General features: G+C 37.0%; 1 protein-coding gene across 1 annotated transcript in view; it reads left to right on the top strand.

The window, feature by feature from the left end:
- The window catches only part of HCN1 (hyperpolarization activated cyclic nucleotide gated potassium channel 1), a 195,619-nt gene that overhangs the window by 158,917 nt on the left and 11,861 nt on the right, over window positions 1–24,841 (top strand). Inside the window, exon 6 of the mRNA XM_005151964.2 lies at window positions 17,257–17,497. Within this exon, the coding sequence (XP_005152021.2) occupies window positions 17,257–17,497 (241 nt within the window). The remainder of the gene's footprint in view (window positions 1–17,256; window positions 17,498–24,841) is intronic.

Below are 24,841 nucleotides of genomic sequence, written 5' to 3'. Positions count from 1 at the left end.
TGGCAGTTGTAATTTCTGTAGACAGAAGATTTTCAATTGCTTCTACCTGGCCATGAAAGATTGGATTCATTAAACCTCTCTGTAGCACCATATGAGTTCTGCAACAAGTCTGAGCTAACCATTAGACCCTTTTGCACATACCACCCTTCATATATACTCTTACTGTAATGCAAACCTAGCTGAGTAGCTTAGAGAAAGGGCTTTTGCAACTGAGCTTTCTTGAAGCAAAAGAGATAATATGGTAAATTCCTCCTACCTTTCCCATGCTGGTTACAATTTTGATAACAGCCTTAAATTGTATTTTTTTTTCAGGGTAAAGAAACGTATTGTACTTAATTCTTTCTAGCATGAAGTCATCTCATCCCCATGGTCATCTTTGCCATTCTCAATTTTTTTCCTGGCTCTACTATAGGCATTTTAGAAATGAGAGCACTAGATCAGCAGCCAGCATAATTATGGTATAACAATATGAGTAATTCTTCTTTTAGTAGTTCCTAATGTTAATTTGCTGCTTTTAATGACTGCCAGCTATTATTGGTTTTTTTTCTTAATTATAACTTTAACAGCTAACTCTTAAGAGGAAATTGATATGTTATTTTATGTATTTGTCTAGGTGTAACACATCACATTGTTTTCCATCAGTAATTTCCAATCAGCCATAGTAAGCTGCTTTCAGTTTCTTTTTAACAAGCCTCTTCAACTTTACCCAATGCTGTTTCTGAAATTGAGAAGGACTGCGTGAAGTTCTTTGCCTTCATTGTTCCCTGAGGGATAGTGAATATAAGTAGATTATGGTGCCTTTTATAGCCTAATGAGTCAGGTGTAAAGATCATGCACGGTGCTTAGTGGTGCCTCAAGGGTGGCATTTTGTGACAGTTTTTTGTAATGGAGGTACTCTCACAACAAAATAATGGGAAGCTTCCATTACTCATAATAATAATTGTATCTAAGTGAAAACAGGACCAAAAGAAGATAAGTTTGGTACATGTAGACAAGTTGAGTATATTTTTGAAGAAAGTATTTGGTCCATTCAAAACCAAATTTAAAATTACAATTTTTTAAGATCAGTAATTTTTTGGTAGTTATTAACCTTCTCCTTTTTCCCATTAAAACTTACTTCTTTTTGTAACATCTTTCCTCTATTTAATATTTATCTTTAGAAATCACAGAACATTATGTTCACATTAAAATATACTATAATCCTATGCAGAAAGGATGAAACATCTCCAGAGTTAATAATATGAGGGCAAAATGTGGTGTTTACACCATAGTATGCTTTAATCCTCTTTAATAGTGCAGTCATTATGATTTATGGATACAGGTCATAAAACATTAAAATAATATAATCAAATGAGTTTATTAAAAAAACAACTAAACTATCAAAGTCAATATTGAGTTATTGGAGATTCCAAATATTTCACTTCCATGAGAACTTATGTCCATAAATTTAGCTCATAACAGATGGAGGTAATTCTTTCCTCATAATCTACTGTAATTTTATGCATTTTTGACATGCGGTGAACCTTGGTATGAAGCTGAAAGAGAGAGATGAGGGAAAATGCATCAGAATTATAGATGTAGTCATACTGGAACTCATTTAGGTATATCTTTATATAGCTATATGCAGAGAGTGAATACCTCTATCTAGTGCATTAAAGATTTTTTTTCAAATAGACACAGTTAAAATATAACTTTAGTTCATACTCGGGAGTACTGAAATAATGAATTAATTATACAGTATGTCAGACATACCACAGCATTATTTATTTGACAAATGCTGGGGGCAGGAGGGGATGGGAAGAGTCTTGATATTTTTCAAATATCTCTGTAAGGTATGCTTAAATAATACTCTAAGGCTTAAGCAAAATCCTGAAAACCTTTCAGAAAGGACTATAATTAAGTTTTCAAAATTAAAAATAGGAACAAATAGGCCATTTTAATGTTGGAAATGTGCAGACAATCACCAAGTGATTGCATTATTGTGTTTTATAACACTTTACCCCAGCAGGTGTGACATTGTAACATTCTGTGTGCACACTCAAATCTGTTTCCCAGGGACCTAAGGACAATGTCGATTGATTTCCCGAACTGCTTCTTGATATATGCACATACACGGGTGTACGTGCTGCAGTTGAGACACAGCTTTTGAATTGTCGACTACTTCAATTGCTGTTGCAAATACTCAAGAAACTTCTGTCACAGTCCCTTCTATGCTTGATATTCTTTGTTGCCAAATCCATCCTGAGCCTCACATGCTTTGGCAAGTCCAAGATCTAACTGCTTTCAATAATACAGATAATAAGACATGGACAGTTCTCAGTACGCATGAGTGTGAACAGTGTTGTTACTGCACCTATGAGATTCTTTTGTCATAATTGTTCAATCAATATTTCAGACATGAAAGTTCTTTCATGAGCTCTTCAAATATACTAATCCAAATCAAATCCCCAAATCTTTGTGCACTAGTTGTTTTTCAAAGAAAGCTAAGTTGTTTGAGAAAAGTGTCAGACTATTTAAATGCAAACTAAATGCTGTAAGAGATGTAAAATCCCCTTACAGAAGAGTAAATCCAGTCTGTGCCTGCTCCTGTCTGAACTGCTATTCAGGCATCTGAAGAGCAAAATCAGAAAGGTTTTTGTGGACACCAGGGTCCTAATGCAACAGAGTGCAGAGGAGAATTTTGCATCATTGCCTTACTCAGTCTGAGATCATGCTTCCAAGTGTCTGCTGTGTGTTGGATTTTAATGAACTGAAGAACTGGTCAGCTAGCTGATACCCAGATATTGCTGGGGCAGCAGATGGAAAGAGTCAAACACTTCTATTTTTTAATTCCTTTGTGCAGTTTCTGCTCAAAGCCAAAGGAGGTTATTACGTATTAAACAATGCTTACCACAGCACCTTAATTCCTACTAGGTCTGAATATGCTGTTGCAATTATAGATGGCACTGCTGATTTATAGGAGGTTAAAAATAATAACAGAGTACTTTACCTGATTTCTTCATTATTTCTCCTTATGTAAACACACTCTTTTAAAACTGCATCCTTTGGTTTAGCTACTGTCGTCTCTGGTAGGATTTGGAAGTTTTGGGTTATTTAGCTAAATCCACATGGACTTTTGCCCTAATCCCTAGCTATGAGTCAATTATGTTAAAACATCAAAAGTTAACACATGTTCCTTTGAATCCTTTAGAGAACAGTTGAAGATAAATGAAGAAATAAAGAAACGCAAATACCTAATACAGTGTTGGAAACTAAGTGGCCTGTTTTAATTCAAGATTAGGAGATTCAGGATCTGCCTACAAGAAAGCATGCTGGTACCTGTCAGGGTTCTCCATTTTCCCCTCATGGGCTTCTACAATAAGAAGTGATGGCATTTACATAAGGAGAGCATGGGAATGAGAAAAGGGAAAGCAGATGGTGGGATGCAGCCCTGATCCCAGTAAAAAAGGTGTTGCAGACAAGACATGGATGCATGGTATGGACATGCCCACATTCCTTTCCTGTAAATATCCTTGGAGGTGAGAGGGAGCATCTGTCCCTTCATTTTTTACCATGGAATTCAAATTCTAGATACAGAAGAAGGGGAAAGTCTTTTTAAAGCAAATTTATTGGAAGTTGGTAAAAGTGCTATAGGGGTCATGTAATACAAAAGTTCCTCTGCTGATTGGGAACCCATTAAATGTTCCAGTGTCCATGAAAGTCACCACAAATAAATACTAGAGCTGTGACTCACCACCACTAAGAGGAGATAAATATGCCGTGAACTGTCTGATACAGAAGCAAATGCATGTGCCTATTTATATGCACTCAGATGCACATTATGATTATGGTAGTAAAAGCATACAGAAGGGTACACAGTATTTCCCATGCATGAATTTGGAGTTGCCTTTTAAAAGCATGTGATCTCAAGGGCAAAGACAAGGAGAAAAACAAACAACAGTGCAGTTTGTTATGAACACACATATATGAACTTAATTTCCAGTTAGTACACTGATGATTTAAGAAGGTAAACGTTAAAGCTGTGGGAGATGCCCAAGTTGAACTCTGCACATCAGGGATCATTTTCTTTGCTTTTTTTACTGGTGCCACTTGAACAAAAAATATTGTGCGTTATTTTCAAACCTACACAAGCCTCTGCCTAATCTGTAGTATTGGACTGTTGCTGTTATCTACCAGTTAAATAATGATAACATTTTCTCCAAAAATTGTATTGCAGGTAAGCCAAACCTGAAATAATGATTTCTCCCCTCCACTAAAGTCTTAGTACCTGAAAAATCAGTGGTATCATCGTCAGCTGCAAAATGTTTTGAAAGTTTAATCACTTTTGATGAAGAGTCTTTAAATAAGAGATTAATGAAAATTGCAAAAAAATAATTTTAAATTGCACATAAATGGACATGTAATGAAATTTACATATGTATGTACACAAAGTGCTCAATTACACTTGTTTAATTTAAAGGTAAGCATCTAACACAGAAGGTACTTAGTGTCTGATATTTTTAGTGATTTCAACAAGCCTTCCTTCCCTTGGAGACTGAACTACTGTGTTACAAGTTTGCTAGTGATGAGTGGAGTTAAAACTGGTGCAAAATGTGAAGTTTAACATTGCAACTACAGGTGCAGACTTTGCGATAGCTCCTGGGCTGAGTTCAAGGCAGTGGTTTTTATCTGTTGTCTTTGCCTCTTTCATGATACCTTCACAGGGTTCTGCTCAGCAGTAGCACTGGATCCTCTGCCAGCCTCTGTAAGAATAGAGCACTGACTGGGGAGGAGTTCCCTAAGAGGATTTTAATTTCCCAGCTTGTTCTGTGGAGTCTATGATTGCTGATTTTCTTCTGAATAAGTCCATTTAATTTTCCCGTATTTGAAAGCAAAAACTCTGTGGCTGGTTGAGAGGACACTAATAAGGTGCCCTAAAGCACATAGAGTAGCAAGTTTTATGAGCTAATCATTGCGTGTGTGTATGCTGTGATCTCTATAGCACATTTGATGCAATGGATCGTGCCTTGCTAGAGGGTTAAACCATTTCATAGATAAAATAGATACATTTGTGATTATATGTATTTTGCAGAAAGACATCTTTTTGTAATTAACAGTTTTCATTTTATCTTGGATTTCGGTCATTAGTTAACTGTCCTACTGAAGACTGTTATTTACTTTTGTGATCTCAGGAATGTCTCTTACAAAAATGAGTTTTACTTCAGAGTGGGAAGTTTTTTCTTACATTGAATTAAAAATCAGGAAGCAAAGATGGGTCTGTGTCTATTAAAAGAAGTAAGAAAAGAAAAGAACTGCTGAGAATAATTTGAAAATGTACCTGATGAGAGCATTATGCTGTGGGAGTTGTATTTTGGAAATAGAGTGGCTAATACAGTCATCCAGTGTCCCGAAGGCAAAAATCTATCTACACATTTTACTACTCATTGCCACTCACTTTTTAAACATTTGTTTATTTCTGAAAATTTAAATTTTCACAATCATCCACATTTCACCAAGGACAAAAGTCTTTCATCAGTAGAGGTTGGAAATTAAATAGTTCATGCTTTTTGGCATTGGCATGAAACAGATTCGTTACTAAGAGGAAGAGAAATGTTTTCAATCCTATGTGTGAATGGCTTAATGTATAACAGACCTTGAAAAGAATTAAGAGGCAATGACATCTGTAGAGAAGAAAAAATGGAGACGTATGTAGCTTGCTTTGTCATTCTCTAACACCAGATATGCTCTTCATAATATTGATACTTATGGCAATGGGACAAACTTAGAATGTGAAAAAGAGCTTAATACCCTTCCTGAGCCATTATTTAAAGTTCATGGCTGGCCTATTTTTAGGCCACCATGTGAGAAGATGTTCACTGAAAATAGATACAGATCATGTGTCCTTGCAGAATATAGAACATCAGGACATTTCATTTCCAAGGAATATAATTGGGACTGGGAGCAGAATCTTCTTTCATCTCACCTTTTTGCTTGTGGATTATAAATTCAGTTATACAAGCACACACTCTTACATGAATTATATTAACCCCTAAATAATTAACTAGAAGCAATTTGAAATACAGTTCTAATGTTACATGTAAATTAGTTAAACTTTTTTTTTTTACATGAAAAGTGCAAAATGTACATTAGTACTCATATAGGTATGTCAATGTACACATACAAATATGTGTGTGGGAGAGCATATATATGTATGTATGAACACACACAGACTTTCAGGCACACAGATGCAAACATATTCAAGATGTATGAGTGAGAAGAATACTATGTAACACTGTGTTGATATCTTTGCATAGGACTAAGTATATGCATTGCATTATGTAGGCCAATATGGTCTATGTTTCTCACTGTTACAGTATGCCTCAACATATATTTCTTATGCCACCAGTCTATGCTTATATTACCTTAAACTGAACTGTAATGACAAGAGTTTGAAAGGCTCTCCTATGGTCTAAAATCAATATAGATAGATTTATTAATGCAAGTAGAGATTAAGATACAGTCTTAAGATCATTTGAAAATCTTTCTGAATAAATTATAGGAACATATTTTTTATGGAAATAATCCTCATCCTATATATAATTCATAAAATGAGTAATGTAATTATAGTTAAACAGTATTAGTGATAAAATGAATTTTAAACTTTGGGCAAGCAGATGAACTGAAATTGTTTTGAAAAAGAATATTTAACTGATGTAAAGAACATGCTTATGCATGTGCATCCTGTGGCTACTGGGTCTCATGCACAGATGCTAATTGCAGTTACCAAGTGCCCTGGTGTCATCAGGCCCTCTAGCTTTTAGTGCATGTCTAGTCCTGTAGAGAAAGCACAAGCAAAAATATTTAAGACCTTAGAGATTTCATGCAGAGAGCAAGCACAGCATAGCTACTAAATATGCATGCCAAAAGGCTACAGGTATCTCCTCTGGTTTCTTGTGTATTATTTACATTATTCCTTTCCATGCTCCCTAGAACAAAAACTTTCAAGATGTGCAAATGCTAAGATGTCCTATGCATCCTTGTTCTGTCAAGGTTTTGACTCTGATTTGGCTCCTAGTTGCAGTGTGACTCTTTGTTACTCTGATATGCCATTATTAAGTGTGTCTGCCTACTGGATGCTTAAGGATTCTGATGCATTAATTTTACTCTAGCTGTTATTACTAATCCACATTGACTAGTTTACTCCTGCCAGTTTGCCTTCTTTCTTCCACATGATCTGCTATCAAGGCTGCTTTTGCTGTCACCATGCCTATTTGCACTCCTCAGAATTTCTTCCACTCTTTACACCTCCTGTGCCATTTACGTGTCTCTTTGCCCTGCAGCTACCAATATTAGTCAAAGTGACACTCAAACAAATTCTATCTTCAGGGCTGTCTGGCTGTCACTCTGCTATGTTATTCCCAGAGACTTCATCTTCATTTTTGCCATCAGATAATATCTCTTCTACAGCCATGTTTCCATGTCTCATCCTTATAACTGAGCATCGTCCTCATGTTTCACTGTAAAATTGATCGCTAGCATCAGTACTTTCAGTATTTTTCTACTTTGCATGCTTGCGCTCTGTCACAGTGGCCTGAATGTGGGTCATGAGCTCCTTACAGTCATCTGAGTAGTAACTTGTTACTCACAGCATAACATCACCTTTGCCCTTGATCACACTCCAGCACCCTTTTAAGTAGTTTCCTTTAAGAGGCACATTCACATGGTCTCATAATTAGGTTGTCCCAGTTCACATAGCAAAGCAGTGACGAAGGCTGGTTCAGAATTAGAAAGGGATTGGGCATCCTCCTTATCTTCCTTTCTTGCTGTTATATATAAATGTGTACATATGTAGCTGGCATTGTAAATATTCTAGCGTATACAAACACAGGCATTCAGAGTTCTGTCACACATTTGTCTAAGAAACACAAATTTTCTTATTGTTTACAAAAGCTTTTTTGCCATGTTAAGATGTAGATTGTACATAGTGTAGCAATGTTTTGATTTTATGTATTGTGTAAAGTTAGGAGTTTGCTGTTTCTCCTATATCATAACATAGATTAAGCCTTAATTGAATAGTTACAAATCAAATTAGATGCAAACAGAAATGTACTTTAAAACTCTAAACATAATTTCAGTGTGGATATTTCAAGCTCAGTTATCTGGGATTTATCCAGTATAATCAGTAATATTTCATTTAAGCCAGTTAATAATTTTATAGAGAGAGGCTTTAACCAATGGGTGTTTAATTCATAATAAGAAGTGTTAACCTAGCAATTAACAAGATAACAGTATTTGTGATCCAGAGCTCTTGGAGAGCCTTAAAATAACTCAGTGAACAAAACCACTGATTTTTAAATAACTGTTTTCCTGGTTGTTGTTGTTAGAGTGTCAGCTAAACCATACACATAGAGTGTAGATAAAGCACATTCTCTAGAGAAATCCTTGCTGACTCAGTTGTTTCGGCAGGTCAGATTGCATCACACAGGGGACTACAGAAGGGATAGAGAGGGAGGGATGGTATGGCAGAAGGGATTTCTTGCCTGTTTCGGAGTTTGCAGTAAACTCTTTGTGGAACCATCCCTAGCTCCAGTTTTTGGTTTTGAACAAACAAGTGCAAACCAGAAATAAGTCAACAAAAAAAGTTGTATTCAAGCTGTAGCTTTCTGTTTCTTCAAAGACATGTTGATTTTTTCCTGCCACCTAGTTCTTCCGTACTTCTTTTTAGCTCAGTCAGCCCCTTTCTAGTTTCAGACACAGATTTTTAACTCCCTGCTTTCATCCACAAGTTATTCTCTTCATGGCCTTCTCTTTCTTCAGTGAAACTGTGTTGCTCAAGTAACACGTTCTATTCTGCATTCTGCCTAACATATTTTACTCAAAAAAGCATCAAAATCAATATACTTAGTAGGCCACACAAATCTAAGTGTAACTCAGGCTGCCTTGGTGAAACTCCATTGTATCTTCCCTTTTTCCTTCTTTCATTCACAATCACTCTTCTTTGTAATAGGGTGAATCAAGCATTGTCCTGAGAACAGGAGCACTCATTCCAGCACTGTTCTAAAACAAACCCTTTTTTTTTTTACTGGCATCAGACAAAATCTCACTGACTTTGGTGAATATAAGAAATGCTAAAGAAAAAAAAAGAAAGCTAAAAGTAGCATTTGAGCTTTTGGTTTTATCTCAAAGAATATAGTAAGAGGAAGCTGCCACAGATCACATATAAGGTCAACCACAGATTGATTGGTGTTAGCAAGTGGTGTCACTAGAGTTTCAGTACAGATGCACAAGAATGAATATGGTTTCCAGAATCATTAGATCACCAGATAGAGGAGTTGACTGGAAGATCCAAAGTCAGTGGAAATTAAATGCTACAGTAGGTATGAACCTGAAAGTAAGCAGACAAGGTAAAGTTTTGTAATTGTTAGCAAAACCATCTCCTGTTTCTTAACCACTGTTTATTTGTTAAGTTTATAAAAGAGAACAGTCTCTACAGCAACTGCTGCATCATACAGCACTAGTTCCATATTACCTTCTGTAATAAACTACGGGTGTTTTGTTACTAAATGCATTCAGGTAATTCATTCAGCAATACAGTTCAGAAGGGAAAACCTACAAGAAGTAGGTGTTGGTCAACTGGACTAAACCTTAAGTACTTATCTGGATTATAAGGATTTCTCAGTCTTTGGAAATTAGACTTGCTATCTCACAATTACAGGCACCCTTAAAACATTGCCTGTATTGCTGTTTTCCTTTTGATGCCTCTCATCCTTGTCTCAGCTGGAAAACAAACTTAAGAGGAATAGAACACTTCAGAACATTGTAGATTCCCTTTAAAAATAGCCCAGTTAACGACTGGATGGACAGTCGGGTGAGTAGAAGGGTAGATAGATAGTATCTTTATTTCTTCCTTGCCTTCCTTCTTTTACTCTTATTTAATCTTCTAACTATAATGGAAGTTCCTGAGAAGAGAAGCATGAGGTGCACAGAACTGCTCTCCCTTAAGCTCCACTAAAACAATTGACAAGCTGGGGGAAAGATGGATATCCTTCATCAGACTGACTGTATTGAAGGTTTGGTTGAACGATATATCCTCAAAAGGATTATTCTGTCTGCATTTGAATTTGACGCAATAATAATTCTGTAGCATAAAAAATGTATATAAGGAGTTTAATAGAAAATTCTAATAAAGGAGGGAATGATAGAAAAGTATGCAGAAAGCCAACATTTAATCAGTGAAGCCAAGAAAATATAATTGGTCAAATCTATATCCCTTCTGCTTGCAAATGCATAAAAAAGATTGCTTGCTCTTAAAAGACAGAAATACTAGCTACCATATGCTCTCTTTAAGGCTGACTTGTTTTAAAGTGAGTTGAACAGAGCTAGACAGAAAAAAATCAAAACCTGCTTCAACTCAGTCCTGGTATAACACAAGGAGGGGATTTCATTTATCATTTGGCTGGAAAGCCTGTTTATTCCTTGCTTCCATTTACCTGCCTAAGCATATGTGACAGCTGGCTTGAAAATTTTATTCATGTGGGCAACCTGTATGCAGGTCTGGTGGATGTGTTGAGAACCTGAGGGCTTTGAAAATGAAGATACAGAGGCTGGCCACTGGTTTTCAAGGCAACTGAGATCATGTGGACTGTCTTTGCCTCAGAGAATTTTTTCAAAGTTTTTTCAGGTTTTGTACTTTGTAGGTCAAACAGTAGGTTACCTTGGATCAGAGCATTCTTGGAGTTTAAAATATATGTACAATCATAGACTCATAGAATGCTTTGGGTTGGAATGGACTTTAAGGATCATCGGGTTCCAACCCCCCTGCCATGTGCAGGCGCACCTTCCAAGTTGCTCAAAGCTCTGTGCAGCCTGGCCTTGAACACTGCCAGGGATGGGTCAGCCACAACTTCTCTGGGCAGCCTGTGCCAGGGCCTCACCATCCTCATAGTGATGAACTTCTTCCTAATATCTAATATAAATCTACCCTCTTTCAGTTTGAAGTCATTCCCCCTTGATCAATTAATTGATCAATGTTAAAATTGATCAATGCAATTAAAAATGGAAATTTGTGGAAATCCCATTCAAACAGAAAAATGTACATAGTCATATTTGCTTATATGAAAGCAAAATATGAGCAAAATTAATTTTAAAAACATACATTCTTTATGGATGATTAAAGAGAATGTGTTAAACAGCTTTAACAATTTCAGGTGCACCAGAAATGAAAGTATTGCATTTTGTTGCCACATGTAGGTTTTCTGGCATTTAGGAAGTTGTGAGATAATGATGTAGTCATCCCCTCAGTGGGGTACTAATCCTAGTCTTCCTGATTGCCTGCTGTCATAAAACCTATGAGAACTTAGTATCAGTGAGATGCCTCCTTTTTGCCAAAGTTGACTATAATTGACCGATGAGTTAAAAAATTACAGGGAATCATAACCACATAGAGAATATGACTCCTTAAAACCCAATTTAAATAATCTGTTAGTACATCCCCAAATCTCTTAATATCATTATTTTTCCTACTGTTCTCTCTTGATCACTTGCTCAGTAATTTTTCTTCCATGAATTATTTCTAAGAGTAAATATGGCTTTATCAGTAAAGTGATGTCTTACTTCAGTGGCAGGAAATCAAGACTGATTTAGTTTCTTATCCTTTAAAAACAAAGTGAAAAGGAGGGACACTCAGAAAAAAAAAGTATTAAAGTTATGCTCTGTATTTTTACTCTAGTATGTAGAACTGACCTAATGAAACTAAGCTATTTTTCAGTGTAGTCATAAACAGACTTTTGAGGCCTAAAAATCACATAGTAGATGGAGGTAGTACCTTCAGTAGCTCAATTGGATTAGTGAGAAAAAGGAAAGAGCCTTTGAGGCGTACAGAATTTTTTAAGAACTTTGTCTGCTTGTTTCTAGCAACAGCTTTTTCCAGTCAGTCTAACTAAAAGCACTACTGTTTAAAAATCTTCTCCTGGGGAAAAGTCCCTAAAAACTCTTATAAGGTGCCATCAGAGAAGGTGGCCACCACTGTGCACTGGGTCACAGTTAGGACAGCCCTGCAGCTGCTTTGTAAATGTGACATCTTCAGATGCCTCAGAAAAGGCATCCAGAAATACTGAACCCATGAAAAATGATAATGTCTGATGCTTTAACATAAGTTTGAAAAAATTACCAGGAAGGCCAAGGTGAGTAATAAAACCAGTACACTATAAAGAAGCAGGAGCCAGCGTAATTGCCTAACCAGTCTCTTATATAAAGCAGACCATTGCACCTCCAATGGAGTTGCTCTGTAACAGAGACCAGTAGTTGAACTTGATAAACTTTTACTTCATGTAGTTCTGAATCACTCTTGCCCTTTAACCACTTCAACTATATAATACACTCCTAATCCTTTCCTCAAGCTTCACTTAGTATTTTCTTTATGCACAGATGAAACAAAATCATTGTTATTTCATTTAATCAAGACATCATGTCATATGGGCTTCATAATTTGGTTCCATTCTGGCTGTAAAGAATTAAATCAAAGAAAATATAAGTGAAAGATTTTTCTTTACAAAAAATGACAACCTTAATTTGGCAATTTGTTCTTTTGTTACCCTTTTTTTAAAGCACAGAACTATTTCTCCTACTACTTTGAGTTATATAAAACGCATTCATAGTCTTTAGTTTCTTTCTGCTCAAGATGATATTTAAAGTAACACACAAGAACCTGAAATTGCAGCACTGCCTGTGATTAAGATCAGGGAAATGTGTTTTACTTGCTCTGAATGATCTCGTATTTAAATAAAAGAACACTTTAAGGAAAAACGAAGCACTTAAAAATGACACATTTCTTTGTCCCTCAGTAATTTTCCACCTGCTAATGTGTTTAATGGGAAAGTTTGTACTTTGGCATAAACTTTCACATAAAACTAATCAACAAAATGAATGCATTACTAGGACTGAAACAGGAGATTTAGGTGAGATATAAAGAAGTTCTTTACTGTGAGTGTGGTGAGGCACTTGAACAGGCTGCCCAAGGAAGTTGTGAATGCTCCATTCCTGGAGTTACTCAAGGCCAGGCTGGAACAGCACCTTGGACAACATGGTCTAGTGGAAGGTGTCACTGCCTATTGTAGGGGATTGAAAGTAGATGATCTTAAGATCCTTTTCAACCCTAACTAATTTATGATTCTGTCTTATAACAGCTGAAATTACCATGTCTGGGTGGTTTGTAGCTATGTTGGTACCTGCAAGAGGCAACTCAGGCTGAGCAGGTAACTTGTGTGTATACATGTATATATGCAGGTATAGATTATCTATCTATTGAGACAGAAACATGAGTAGAAGATGGAGCCATATCAAGACATGAGGTTGCAAGGATGAGAACTTGATATGGGAACTTTGTATCAGTGAGAAAATCCTGCAACAAGGGCGTGTTTTGTTGGGATTCCCAAGATGAGATGAATTTTTTCCAGTTGGGCTGGACTGGCTCTGTGTAGAGGAATCATGCAGGTCTGAATTTTCCCTTCTCTCTATATCATGCTGTCATATGATGCCGTTATGATATGTTACTGATCACTTGTCTGCTTTATTTTTCCAATTTCTCTTTTGTTTACTTCATCTACCTTATTTCTCAGCTTTCACTCCAGACATTTTGTATTCCAGTGCTCTTACTGTTTCAGGAATTTCAGTTTCTCAATCTGTTTTTAAAGTCCACCTTACTACTTTCTTTTTTCACTTCCTTTTTGGTCTTTTTGTTTTTCTCCCATTCTCTCTTAATACTACTCCAAATAGATCTATTTTATTTTTTCTTTTTGATCATGACTGAAGTTGAACTTTTCACTCTCACAGCCTTTTCTCTGCTTCCCACCAGTTCCTATATAATTTCCAGTCAATTTTTGCTTTCATGGTAATTTCCTTTCTCTACCTGCTGGGCAGGCAAGAAAAGCTATTTACTGTCAGAAACAGAAAACAAGCAGCAAGCCTACTGCAAAGTCCCTGAGCTAGGCAAGAAAACTAATAGTTATTGCCACTTTTTCTGTGTCAGCCAAGGCTGCAGTAAGACAGTCTCATACGGAGCCCAGAGTGTAATTTGGAGCTTCTCACATGGTGACACCATACTGTGAGCAGTGGGAGTAAACAACTTCCCCTTGGAAGAGAGGCGGTGGTTGAAGATTTGCTGAGAGATAGAGTATTTAGATGAGAAGGAAAACTGGCTTTTCCTCATCCCTTAGAAAGACAGTTGGCTAGAATCTGTTTTCAATATTTATTCCCTTATACAGAATATACTTGAAGGGGTAGCCAGGGATTGCTTCTCTTGACTTAATGACTTAGAAGTATTCACTGATCTTGAATGCCAGTGACAGCTATCTGGTACCTATCTTGCATCAAATTTTCCATGTTTTTTTACAAGCAAAACTAACTTCAAGGGGAGGGGTGGGTGTTTAAGCTCTGATTCTGATGTCATGTGTGTAGCCAGTGTTATCCTATAATGTTGCACTGGTAGCATCGATGTCTTTGCCTTTACTGAATGTGAGTGTTAGCCAGACTGCTCTTCCTTTCCATAAGCAGGGAGTCTCCCAGTCATTGCAAAAAACTGTGGTATTTTCTTCACATCTTTTCTGTTTCTACTTCTGCCATGTATTCCTGTACATTTCAAGCTTCATGCAACCATAAGGAAGTCTGCTTTTGGCTGCAGATCTGTCTCCTGTCTTAATCCAGCCCATTTATGCTTAGCCATGAAGACCATACATGATGCAGTGTTTCAGGCATGTCAGAATGCTCATAACAAGGGAAAATTAGGACAGTCAGAAGGAGATGAAGGAGAGTGAGTCAGTATAGTGAAGAGTGATGGGCAGAGAGGGTTGTTCTATTTCCATCATTTATAAATAATTCTTAGATAAAATGTTCTTAGTGGAATCATATCCCCACTGAAATCAATGAGAGTTTAGTGACTGACTTAAAAATTGTAGCATCTTACTCTTCAAATCACTCTATCTTTAGCCCCAAAATTTTAGAATTAATTCTGCATTGTTATAATTATATAAAATTATATATTTTATATCTACTTGTCTCATTCCAAGAGAGAAAAGAAAAGGAGGGGAAGAAGTCTTATATGCAGTTTATCTAAGTATGTAGAGATGATGCTATTGAGGCCAGGGTTAATGAGAATAGCTGTGTTGTCCTTTGTTAAGTTTCTGCTTAAAGACACTTCTGTTTCCACCTTGCCATTATGTACTTTCTTGTGGAACTGTAAGAAGCTATCATAAGTCTAACCTAGAGTAGCACTAGTAATTTTGCCCTGTTTTTTTCTCTTTAATGGAAAGTAAGACATTGGAGATAACAGCTTTTGGCTTCCCAGCTACTTGGTGAGATGTTGTGTTCCACATTATTTTTTGCAAGTTCTTATTTTGAAAAGATGTAATTTCTTAGAGAAAGGCGATTGTTTCTATGCTCCCAGATCATGCCCATGCGTCTTGATTGCCTCATTAGTCAATTGCTTCCCTTCAAAGAGAGATTCATGTCTCATTCGCAGATGCAAGGGGACTGATTTGAAGAACCCATTATGATTTTGTTGCTTGTACTGTGAATTAGCTGGACTGCCCCATCACAGCCAATGACACCAAGCTGCATGATGTGATCAACGTGCTGGAGGGAAAGGATGCCATCCAGAGGGACCTGGACAGGCTTGAGAATTGGGCCACTGCAAAGCTCAGGAAGTTCAACAAGGCCAAGTGCACATTCCTGCACTTTGGTCAGGGCAATCCCAAGTACAAATACAGGCTTGCCAGAGAATTGATTGAGAGCAACCCTAAGGGGAATGATTTGAAGGTGTTGGTTGACATCCCTAGAAGTGTTCAAAGCCAGGCTGGACAGGGCTTAGAGCAATCTGTGTCTACTGGAAGGTGTCCCTGCCTGTGGCAGGACGTTGGAACTGGATGAGCTTTAAGATCCCTTCCAAACTTAATGATTCTATGATTCTATGTCTGCAAGTGGGGTAACACACAATGGGGGTGGAGAAGAAGAAAGGAATTAATCTGAACTGTGGACAAGTATATCTGAGGTTGCTGCTCAGAGATCTGGCTGCATGGGATATATGAGATATTTAAGTATGAGACAGCAGATGCATGGGAGTTGAAAAAGCCACTTCCAGCAGGAATGCAGTGTGCCTCTGTCAAAGGAATGAAAGAACTGTTAAGTGGGCTGTCTTCTTTACATCAATCACAAAGCCTTGGCTTAGTGTAAGAAATACTTGGGATACTCTATTGACAGTGAAATTACATTTAATTTTGCAAAACAGTTGGGTGATTGCTTATATTTTTCCTTTATTTGTTCTGTGACCATTTATATACAAATGATCATATATATGTTCTTGCTGTTGTGTTTGGCTTGCTAACTCAGTAGATATTACTTGCCTGAGCCTTTCTCCATGTGTAATACTGATTAGTCTCAGCTCTTCCATACATTGTTAAGTCTATGTGGCAACTGACCATGTTAATTTTCCTAAGACAAAGTAAGGTCTGCAACAATGAGCTTGAAACTTTCAGAAATTGTTATTTCTTATTATTATTTAAAGCAAGTTTGATATTAATAGCTTTTTGGTACTGCTACTTTCATGTCTATGTGCTTGTAGTCAGCTCTGTAAATATAAGTATTCTTGGTGGGAGATGCCCTTAAGGCCTATAGAAGTCTTACTGAAATAACAAGGCTTTCTTCATATGAGGGTCTACTATATATACATTTTTTGAAGGGCAGGAATGTATGCCTCTATGCTTATAAAATTAGTTAAATTCTGGAAAGGTAATTTTCCTGTTGATTTCAGCTAGTCCAGCAGCAAACTGTAATGTACATTTTATTACCATTGCACTTGTGATCAGAAGGATCTTACTGGTGTAATATTTGAAAACACATGGTTTTCATAACTTCATCACTTACTACAGTTGTTGCAACAGATAATTATGTTGTCAGGAAGTGTAATTCCTATTTAATTTTTATAATTCTGTCATGTTTTTCCCATTAAATTTGAAGGGGAAAAATAAATAATAAAAAAAAATTGCCTGAAGAAGACAACCTTTCACCTCAGAAATACAAATCAGACTGTCATTTCAATCACTTCACTACCAACAGACAATAACATAATGAAAAGATTAAAAAATCAGGCACAAAACCACAGAAAAGTCCAGTATGAGCTAAAGAGCTTATTTGTGAAGAAAGCAGAATGTGTTTTTTTTTCCAATGCCCATCATATTCTGTATATTTGCTGACCATTTTTTTTTAATATGTTGCCTTCCCTTTTAGGAGATTGTCAACTTCAACTGTCGGAAGCTGGTTGCTACAATGCCTCTTTTTGCTAATGCAGACCCAAATTTTGTGACTGCCATGCTAAGCAAACTGAGATTTGAGGTGTTCCAACCTGGAGATTATATTATACGAGAAGGGGCTGTGGGTAAAAAGATGTATTTCATTCAGCACGGTGTTGCTGGTGTCATCACCAAATCCAACAAGGAGCTGAAGCTGACAGATGGCTCTTACTTTGGAGGTGAGTAGGAAAACATGAATGATAACACAGGATTGAATGCACTGGAATAAAACATGTTGAGATACTAGACACATGGAGGCATCAGTGTAAGTCTACTGACTGTCTTTTGCCTAAACAATTCCAACTGCAGCAAAGAGTGCTCAAAATATTTCCAAGATGTTCAGTCTGCTTACTGTTGTGAGGCTTGCTGTTAAATATGCAGAGTGACCTTCCTGAGTTTCAAACTAACTTTGAATTAAGAGCTCTGTTAATACAGTAATTAAGTAAACATATGATAATTTGCATAACACTTTTATGGCTATTTCAAGATAAAATAAACAGGATTCATCTGCTTTGAAAAGGGAATACAAATTTTGAGTCATAAAGTACTTCTAAAAGGTAAAAGTCACTGTAAGATTACAAAAATAGGCAGTGCATTATTTATGTCAGATATTCTGGTATTCATGAATGTTTCAAGCTGATACTAGTACTTTTTCACTGAACTTTAGCATACAGCAATGTTCATACTTCCAGTATACTATGAGAAACTGGACTACCTATCTGACTAGACAGCTCTCTAACAGATGTATATCAACAAAAAACAGACATGAATTTTAATCCAAATTAAATTGATCTGATAAACCTAATGAAAATTAGGTTTTTGTTTAGATTATGGCATCTGAATATTTCTATTTGGATGAAAACAGTCTCATTTTTTTATATAAAATAATTGAAAGGCATGAAAATGTTGTTCCTTGTGACTGTAAATTGTCCTTGTGCAGTAGAATAAGTGTCTTCCTCTGTGAGTAGCAACAAAGATGGTTTCCAGAAGCCGGTTGAACATTTGTGTGTACTGGTGCTGTCCAAGACAGTTCCAGGTAGTTAGTCATTGCATTAATTTTCTGTTGTACCCCATGAATCATCCCAGAACTGCATCGAAAACCTTTCAGAAAATGATCAATTGAAAACCTAATCAGTGGCATTTAGCTAGTATACAGAAGTGGGGAGCTTACAAAAATGAATTGGTTCATGTCTGAATTGGGATGTAGAGTTACTTAACTAATCCCATTTTAGAATAATATGCTAAAGCAACCCCTCCTGATATGGCCAGCAGGCCTTGTCATTCTGCAGTAGTCTCTGCAAGGTGATTTGTACCAGTATTTGCAGAAGCACTATGGTAAAGAAGTCTTGTGCTTATCCAATGGGCTTAAACTGTAGATGCTGAAGACAGGAGATTAAGGAGAAAGAAAAGGTAAAGTGCTGAGGATGAAGAAACAGAGCAACCTTGGTCTTGGTCTTGTCTATGCTTAGCAGTGCCCCAGTTTATGAAAATGATTTTGCAAGAGCCTGCAAGCTGAATCTGACCATAATACTCCTCTGAACCAGCATAGGATCAGAGGAGATTGCACATGAAAGTATTTTACATAACTGTCAGCCTGTTGTTGCAATGCAAGTGACTACTTAGCTCATCCTGCTCATCCGCTACCCTTCTTAGCAGGAATGCACACAAAAAATAAGCTATTTGTAACACCCAGACACCACAGGAACTTATTATGCTGCATACCAAAGCAGTTTTGCTCTTCCAGACTGCAGCTGGGATGAAACATAGGGTGCAAAAATGGGGTCAGATACATCCAAAGCATGACAGCTGCTGGGGTAAATGGGAAATAATAGCTGCTGCTGGATGTAGCCTGGACAGGTGAGGTAGGACAAGGTAAAGAAGGGCAAGTGCACAATGAGAGAGAACCTGACAAAGTAAGTGCCCTAAGATGGAAGTGGTGTGATTCAGATATGTTTTAAGAACATATTACATAGCATTGTGTATTCCCAGAAGGGAATTCAGAATTCAGACCCTGGAGAAAACAAACCTGTTTGACTGAAGCTGAGAGGAAACTAGCTGCACATCAGATAACTGTGAATTGAAAATGCTTGGTTTGTCAAAGCATAGAAAAAAGATTTCTGATACTCTCATTTCTCTAGAGAAGACAATCCTCTCCTGAAATGTGTATCAGAGTCTGAGTAAAGCTTCCTGACACATGAAGTGTTGTACAGTGGTAAAATAAACTGCAAAAGTAAGTTGGTGTTCAGATCCTAAATTTGAATAAATATACCCTGTTTTGCCTAATGGAGACATACAGAGTCTGAGACTGATATACCGATTAAGAAGCTGCAACTTATAATTTCAACTGTATAGCTCCCGGGTCTGACACAATAAATCAGTATCAACAGTTACTTCCTTACAAACAGACATGAGTTGGAGGAATGTGCCATACCTAAACAGACAGGAAGTTTCTGGTCCCAGCTCAGAGGAGCCAACTGTTGGATGTCAGGTATGTCCCGGCGCTGAGTCTCCCAGGGGCCCTGACTCTGGGGAGGTTAGGTAGGAGTTCCTTGAGAGGCAGGCTTGCCTCCAGAACTCATGGAGGGTTAGACCAACATCCTTCCTTGGATGTGGAAAACATTGATCAAATTCAGAATATGTAATTTTTTTGGGTATTGTCAACATTATACTGGTAGAAAATGCATGATACCAGAAGTTGTTGGAGAAACAGCAATTAATGTGAAAGCTAAGATGTAAGAAGAACCAAATCAGTGCCAGCAATATTTGGGAGAGGCTTGAATAGAGACTTTTGGGGAAATGAGTGTGTGGAAAAACAGAGTTGCAGTAATAAAGGAAGTATCTGGAGGGTGCAAGACTGAGATACTGTTGAACATTTAAATTCTCTTGCCTGATGTTTGTTCTTGATTAGAAAACAGGACTCCCTATGGATCTGGGTGTTATAAATCTCACATGAAGCTAGAAAAGCCTTACAATTGCTTGGAAATTCTTCCCAAAAAGAACATGCCTGGGTAGCCATTAATGGAATGGATAAATCAGACTACACCTCTGCTTTACATTTTTGGTTGATTTTTTTTCTCTAAAGAGCCATCCATAGATGTGGATTTAATTACTGTCTGCCTCTTTCCTCGTATGTGCTCACTGGTTTCTCTTTTCTGTAGGAAAGATAGGAGGAAAGACTAAGTGCAGGACAGTAGCCACAGAGATCTTGTGGATTGTTCATTGGTATTCCTATGGCAAGAGTCCCTTAACCTTCATGTGTATTCGTAAATCTAATCTTTTTAAACTTTGTGTGCAGCAGCATTACTTAGCCCTGCAGCATGGAGGATGCTTATTTTCATCCTATACACTTTTTTTCAGAGTACTGATTGAATGATTTTATCATCCTGTGTATCTACTCCAACTGCTAGTAGGAATTCAAAAGTAATTTCTGGTGCTATGCTTTTCCCTAGGCTGTTTGCCCCCTACTCTCTCCCCCATTTCCTCTTCGATGGGATAAACATAATGTTTAAGGAAGCACATGAGAAATACTGCTCAGTCTATGCTACCTCAGATCTGCAGTCAGCATATCAAAAACCACTATCTGCAACTATCAGATGCTAAATATATTCAGACAGAAGTGTAAATATGTTCAGGAGAGATTGACTGTGTTCTTTCAAACTTTCAGTGATGACCACAGGGGAAATGTTTTGCAGAGAGTGCCATAAATTATGTTTTGAACAGGCATGGATCAGTGGAAAGAATGTTTCAGAAAGATTCAGGACAATCCATTTTCTTCGCCTTTTATTGGCATTTAAAGAAAATAGTAACTTTTTATTGCTGTACCTTTAAATTCCTGTCTTCACCTAGTCTGCTTGTTTGAGATTTTATAAAAAGGACAGGAATTGGGCCATGAAGACTACATGAAGACAATTTTCACTGTATTGCACAGTTATATAGTAATTTCTGCATAAGTTAAATTATGTAAACCACAGCAGTGGAGAATTCCAGGATTTTAATACTCTATAGCTGCTTTAATTTGATTCACCAGGACTGTATCTTGTTGTTTTCTGAGGAAATGCAGCAATACTCTTTCTTTGTAAATTTCTATGGATTTTTTTTAATGTCTTTCTTGACTTTTTCCCTGTTTTATAAAATGTCTCCCTGTTCCTTAGGAGTGAGATTACTGCTACTTACAGCAAAGCAGTAAATGCATCTTTTCTCTTTACAAATAAAAGAGAAACTTCTCCCAGTGAGACCAACATTTTTTATATGAGGGGAAACAAGGTTGCTCTCAATAGAAATTATGACCTTCTCCTCCTAGCTGCTTCTGTAGGGAGAGTAAAATGTGAATGAAGAAGGTCAGGAGAGAGTGGATGATCAGGGCTTTGTTAACATGTAGCACACAACAATAGGGAGTGAGATGGAGGTACATAGAGAGAGGAGCATGTGGGTGAAATTAGGGTTGTGAGTGGTGCAAAGAAGTATGAGACAGAGGAACTGTGAGTGCAGGGATGTGGACATGATATCGATGGGAAAGAGAAGAAAATCTAAGGGCATAGAGCATGTCTAAACCTTCAGAAACTGCAAAGGAGTAGGAAGGTGCTTACACCTATCACTTCTGAACAGAAAGTAGGAAAACCTGACTGCACATGTGTTTGCAGCTAAGCAAACTTGAGATGAACACACTTGAATTTCAGCCTTTCTGGGATGGGGAATAAAAATCAGGAGGCAGGTGAAAATGTAAACAATTGTATTTTGAGGATGTTGTGATGCCTAAATTATTTAAATTTTTGCCATCTTTTCAGTGTTTTGAGGATCTGCAGTTTACAGCACTGGAAAGGTAGTCTTGGTTAATTATGAGGTGATTGTATTAGAATTTACTCCACAGTTTCTTGTTATAGGAGGAATTAATGAGCAGACTGCATGTTAGATCTTCGTTAGACACATAAAATCGGCAAAATGAAAAGATTTTTAACTCTTCTACAGATGAAGCACAAGGATGAGCCTTTTGCTTATAAAGAAGTATGAAGCTTTACAGAAGCATAAATAATAATGTATCTAATGAGCCATAACACTAATCTAATTTACATTATACCAATGTATATTGATATAAACTGGTGTAATACCACTGCTATAAGAAAATTCTGACTTTTGCTGTGGCAAATGATACCAGAATTACTCCATATTAATATTAAGTATGTTAGTGGTTAAAAATGTCTTATGATTAATTGCAACAAGCATCCAGGAGCGTAATAAACCAAAGATCTGGCTCTGCAATTTCTTCTTCCCTTGTGGAAATGCCTTTTGCTCCCTGACACCTTGAGATCCCTCCGCTCTGCACATCTCCAACCCCAGCCCCAGTCTGCTGTTGTTTGCATATACTTCACCGCAAACTGCAAGCTTCTGCCTGGGAACAGAGAAGAGCAACTTTTTGCCGTTTTATAACTTCCCTCAGAATGTTACCCCTACAAACATTAATGTCAAAGTTGTCCCAGAGCTACTGCCAGAGCATGTTGATGAGCAGGAGTGGTTTTGTGATGACCTGTTCCCCTCCAGCTGCTAGCCATGTGAAGTGAGATGAATTACTCTGTGCATACAGTCTCGATACAGCTAAGCGTGTGCAGAACTGCCTGTGTGCTTAACTGGTGTGTCAGAGTGGGGCTGACATGCCTACAGAGAGAAAAAGAAAAGAATAAATCCAGACTACCCAAACTGTAAGGATCAGCACAGCTTTTAAAAACAGGATTTCTGGGAACACGTTTAGGACTCTGCTGTTACTTCATTATCTTGCTTTCTGGTGGACAAAGGACTGGTTGTTCACTATGGTCTCATCCTACTCTTGCTGTAGTCACTGGCAAAAATTCCTCTCAACCTTAAAGGACACAAGATAAGACTTGTCTCCCTGCTATCTTTTCCTTTCTCCATCTGTTTTCCCACCTGTGTTTACACAAGCTTTCCTTAATTCAGCAACCTAGGCGTATGTTCCAGGAAATTTAACCCCTCGTTTTTGGTTTTAAATGATACTGTGTTAAGAGTTGAAGGAATGCCAATATTGCTAGGGAAGTCCAAACTGAGTGAGTAGGAAGTGTAGGTATATTTTTACGAATTGGGTCTGGGGGCCCTGTGAAGATTTCATTGTATTTGCAGTGGGAGGGAGTTTCCTAGTTCCAGTAGGTAAGCGTGCAGTAATCTGCTGTAACCAGTCTGTGGTGTGTCCATTGCAGCTCCCCCTCCCCACTGACTTTTCTGCTTTTTTCCCTCTTTGAGAAACCCAGTGGTATCATGCCACTTGGAGTCATTCAATAAACCAATTTGTAGACTGACTAAGACTAATATTGCTTTAATTTATTTTATTTTCTATGCACTTTAAGGTATGTTGAAAATGAAATATTGCATGTGATTTTTTAAAAACTCTTTTTATGATAATATGTATGAGAGCTGCTGTATGTGGTTATGAAAACATGATAGTCTACCTCATACATTGTACTAAGAGACAAAAACACGCATTTTACTTAATTGAAGGTAGACATCACTAACTGTGCTGCATATCATCATTCATCTAGAAAATTTATATGTAAACCAGATTCTCATCCCCATCTTCCCAAAATAGGTCCCAGAGAAATATTATGGCATCTTTTCTTTTTTGGTTTCTTTTTTATAACAAGTAGCTCATGGAATACTGTAGATTTTTAAATGTTTCTTTTAATTTAAATTATTTAATACTGTTTTAACACTTAATCCTTCCACACTTAAAATTCTAATAAATTGTGGTTTGCATTTGCTTCAGCTTGTAGAAGACCAATCAGATAGAACTTCTTTGACCTACCTATTATTTATGGAGCTTTTCCCCCTTTCAGTACAGCAACTGTCAGTATATTTTAGACCAGTGCAGTGGAAAATAATACCATGGGAAATGTTGAGTCACTTTAGATTATATTTTGCCTCTTTTTTTTTTCTGGGTGCACTTTAGGTATCTTCTATTGATAGATGACTTTTCAAGATTTTCAATATAACGCTGATTATAATACGAGAAAATGATGTTAGAGGGCCTGACTGCATGCTGCCTTGCACCTGGACAGTATGATACGACATACTGGTTTACATTTTACAAAAAAACTACATATGGCTACTCCTTATTCAAAATAAGGGTGAATTAAGTTTCTCAGTATTTATACTACAATACAAATAACTGATTATAAGTAGCGTCTCTGAGGTGTGATTATTCACATCCTTAATGGCAAGTACACAATTAAGTGCTTTAAGGGAGCAGGATCTCCAGATCACCGTACCAGCTCTTTCACAGAATACTCTTCAAGTAAAAAATATAGAATATTTTTCTAAAAGTATTGTCTGCAAGAGGTCCGAAAAATTAAATATTTTTTTTGGCATAGATTAGTCTGCCGTTTTGAGGATAAATTTTGTTATGGTATGACATAGTTCCTTGTTCTACATTGTGTTGTTATTTTGACATGATACTTTACATAGAAAATACTATGCAATCAGAAGACCTTCTTCCTATAAAGACATAAAACTATTTTTAATCT

The sequence above is a fragment of the Melopsittacus undulatus genome, chromosome Z, assembly GCF_012275295.1.
Source record: "Melopsittacus undulatus isolate bMelUnd1 chromosome Z, bMelUnd1.mat.Z, whole genome shotgun sequence".
In the NCBI taxonomy this organism is placed as follows: Eukaryota; Metazoa; Chordata; class Aves; order Psittaciformes; family Psittaculidae; genus Melopsittacus; species Melopsittacus undulatus.
This window is presented reverse-complemented; position numbering and strand designations above follow the sequence as displayed.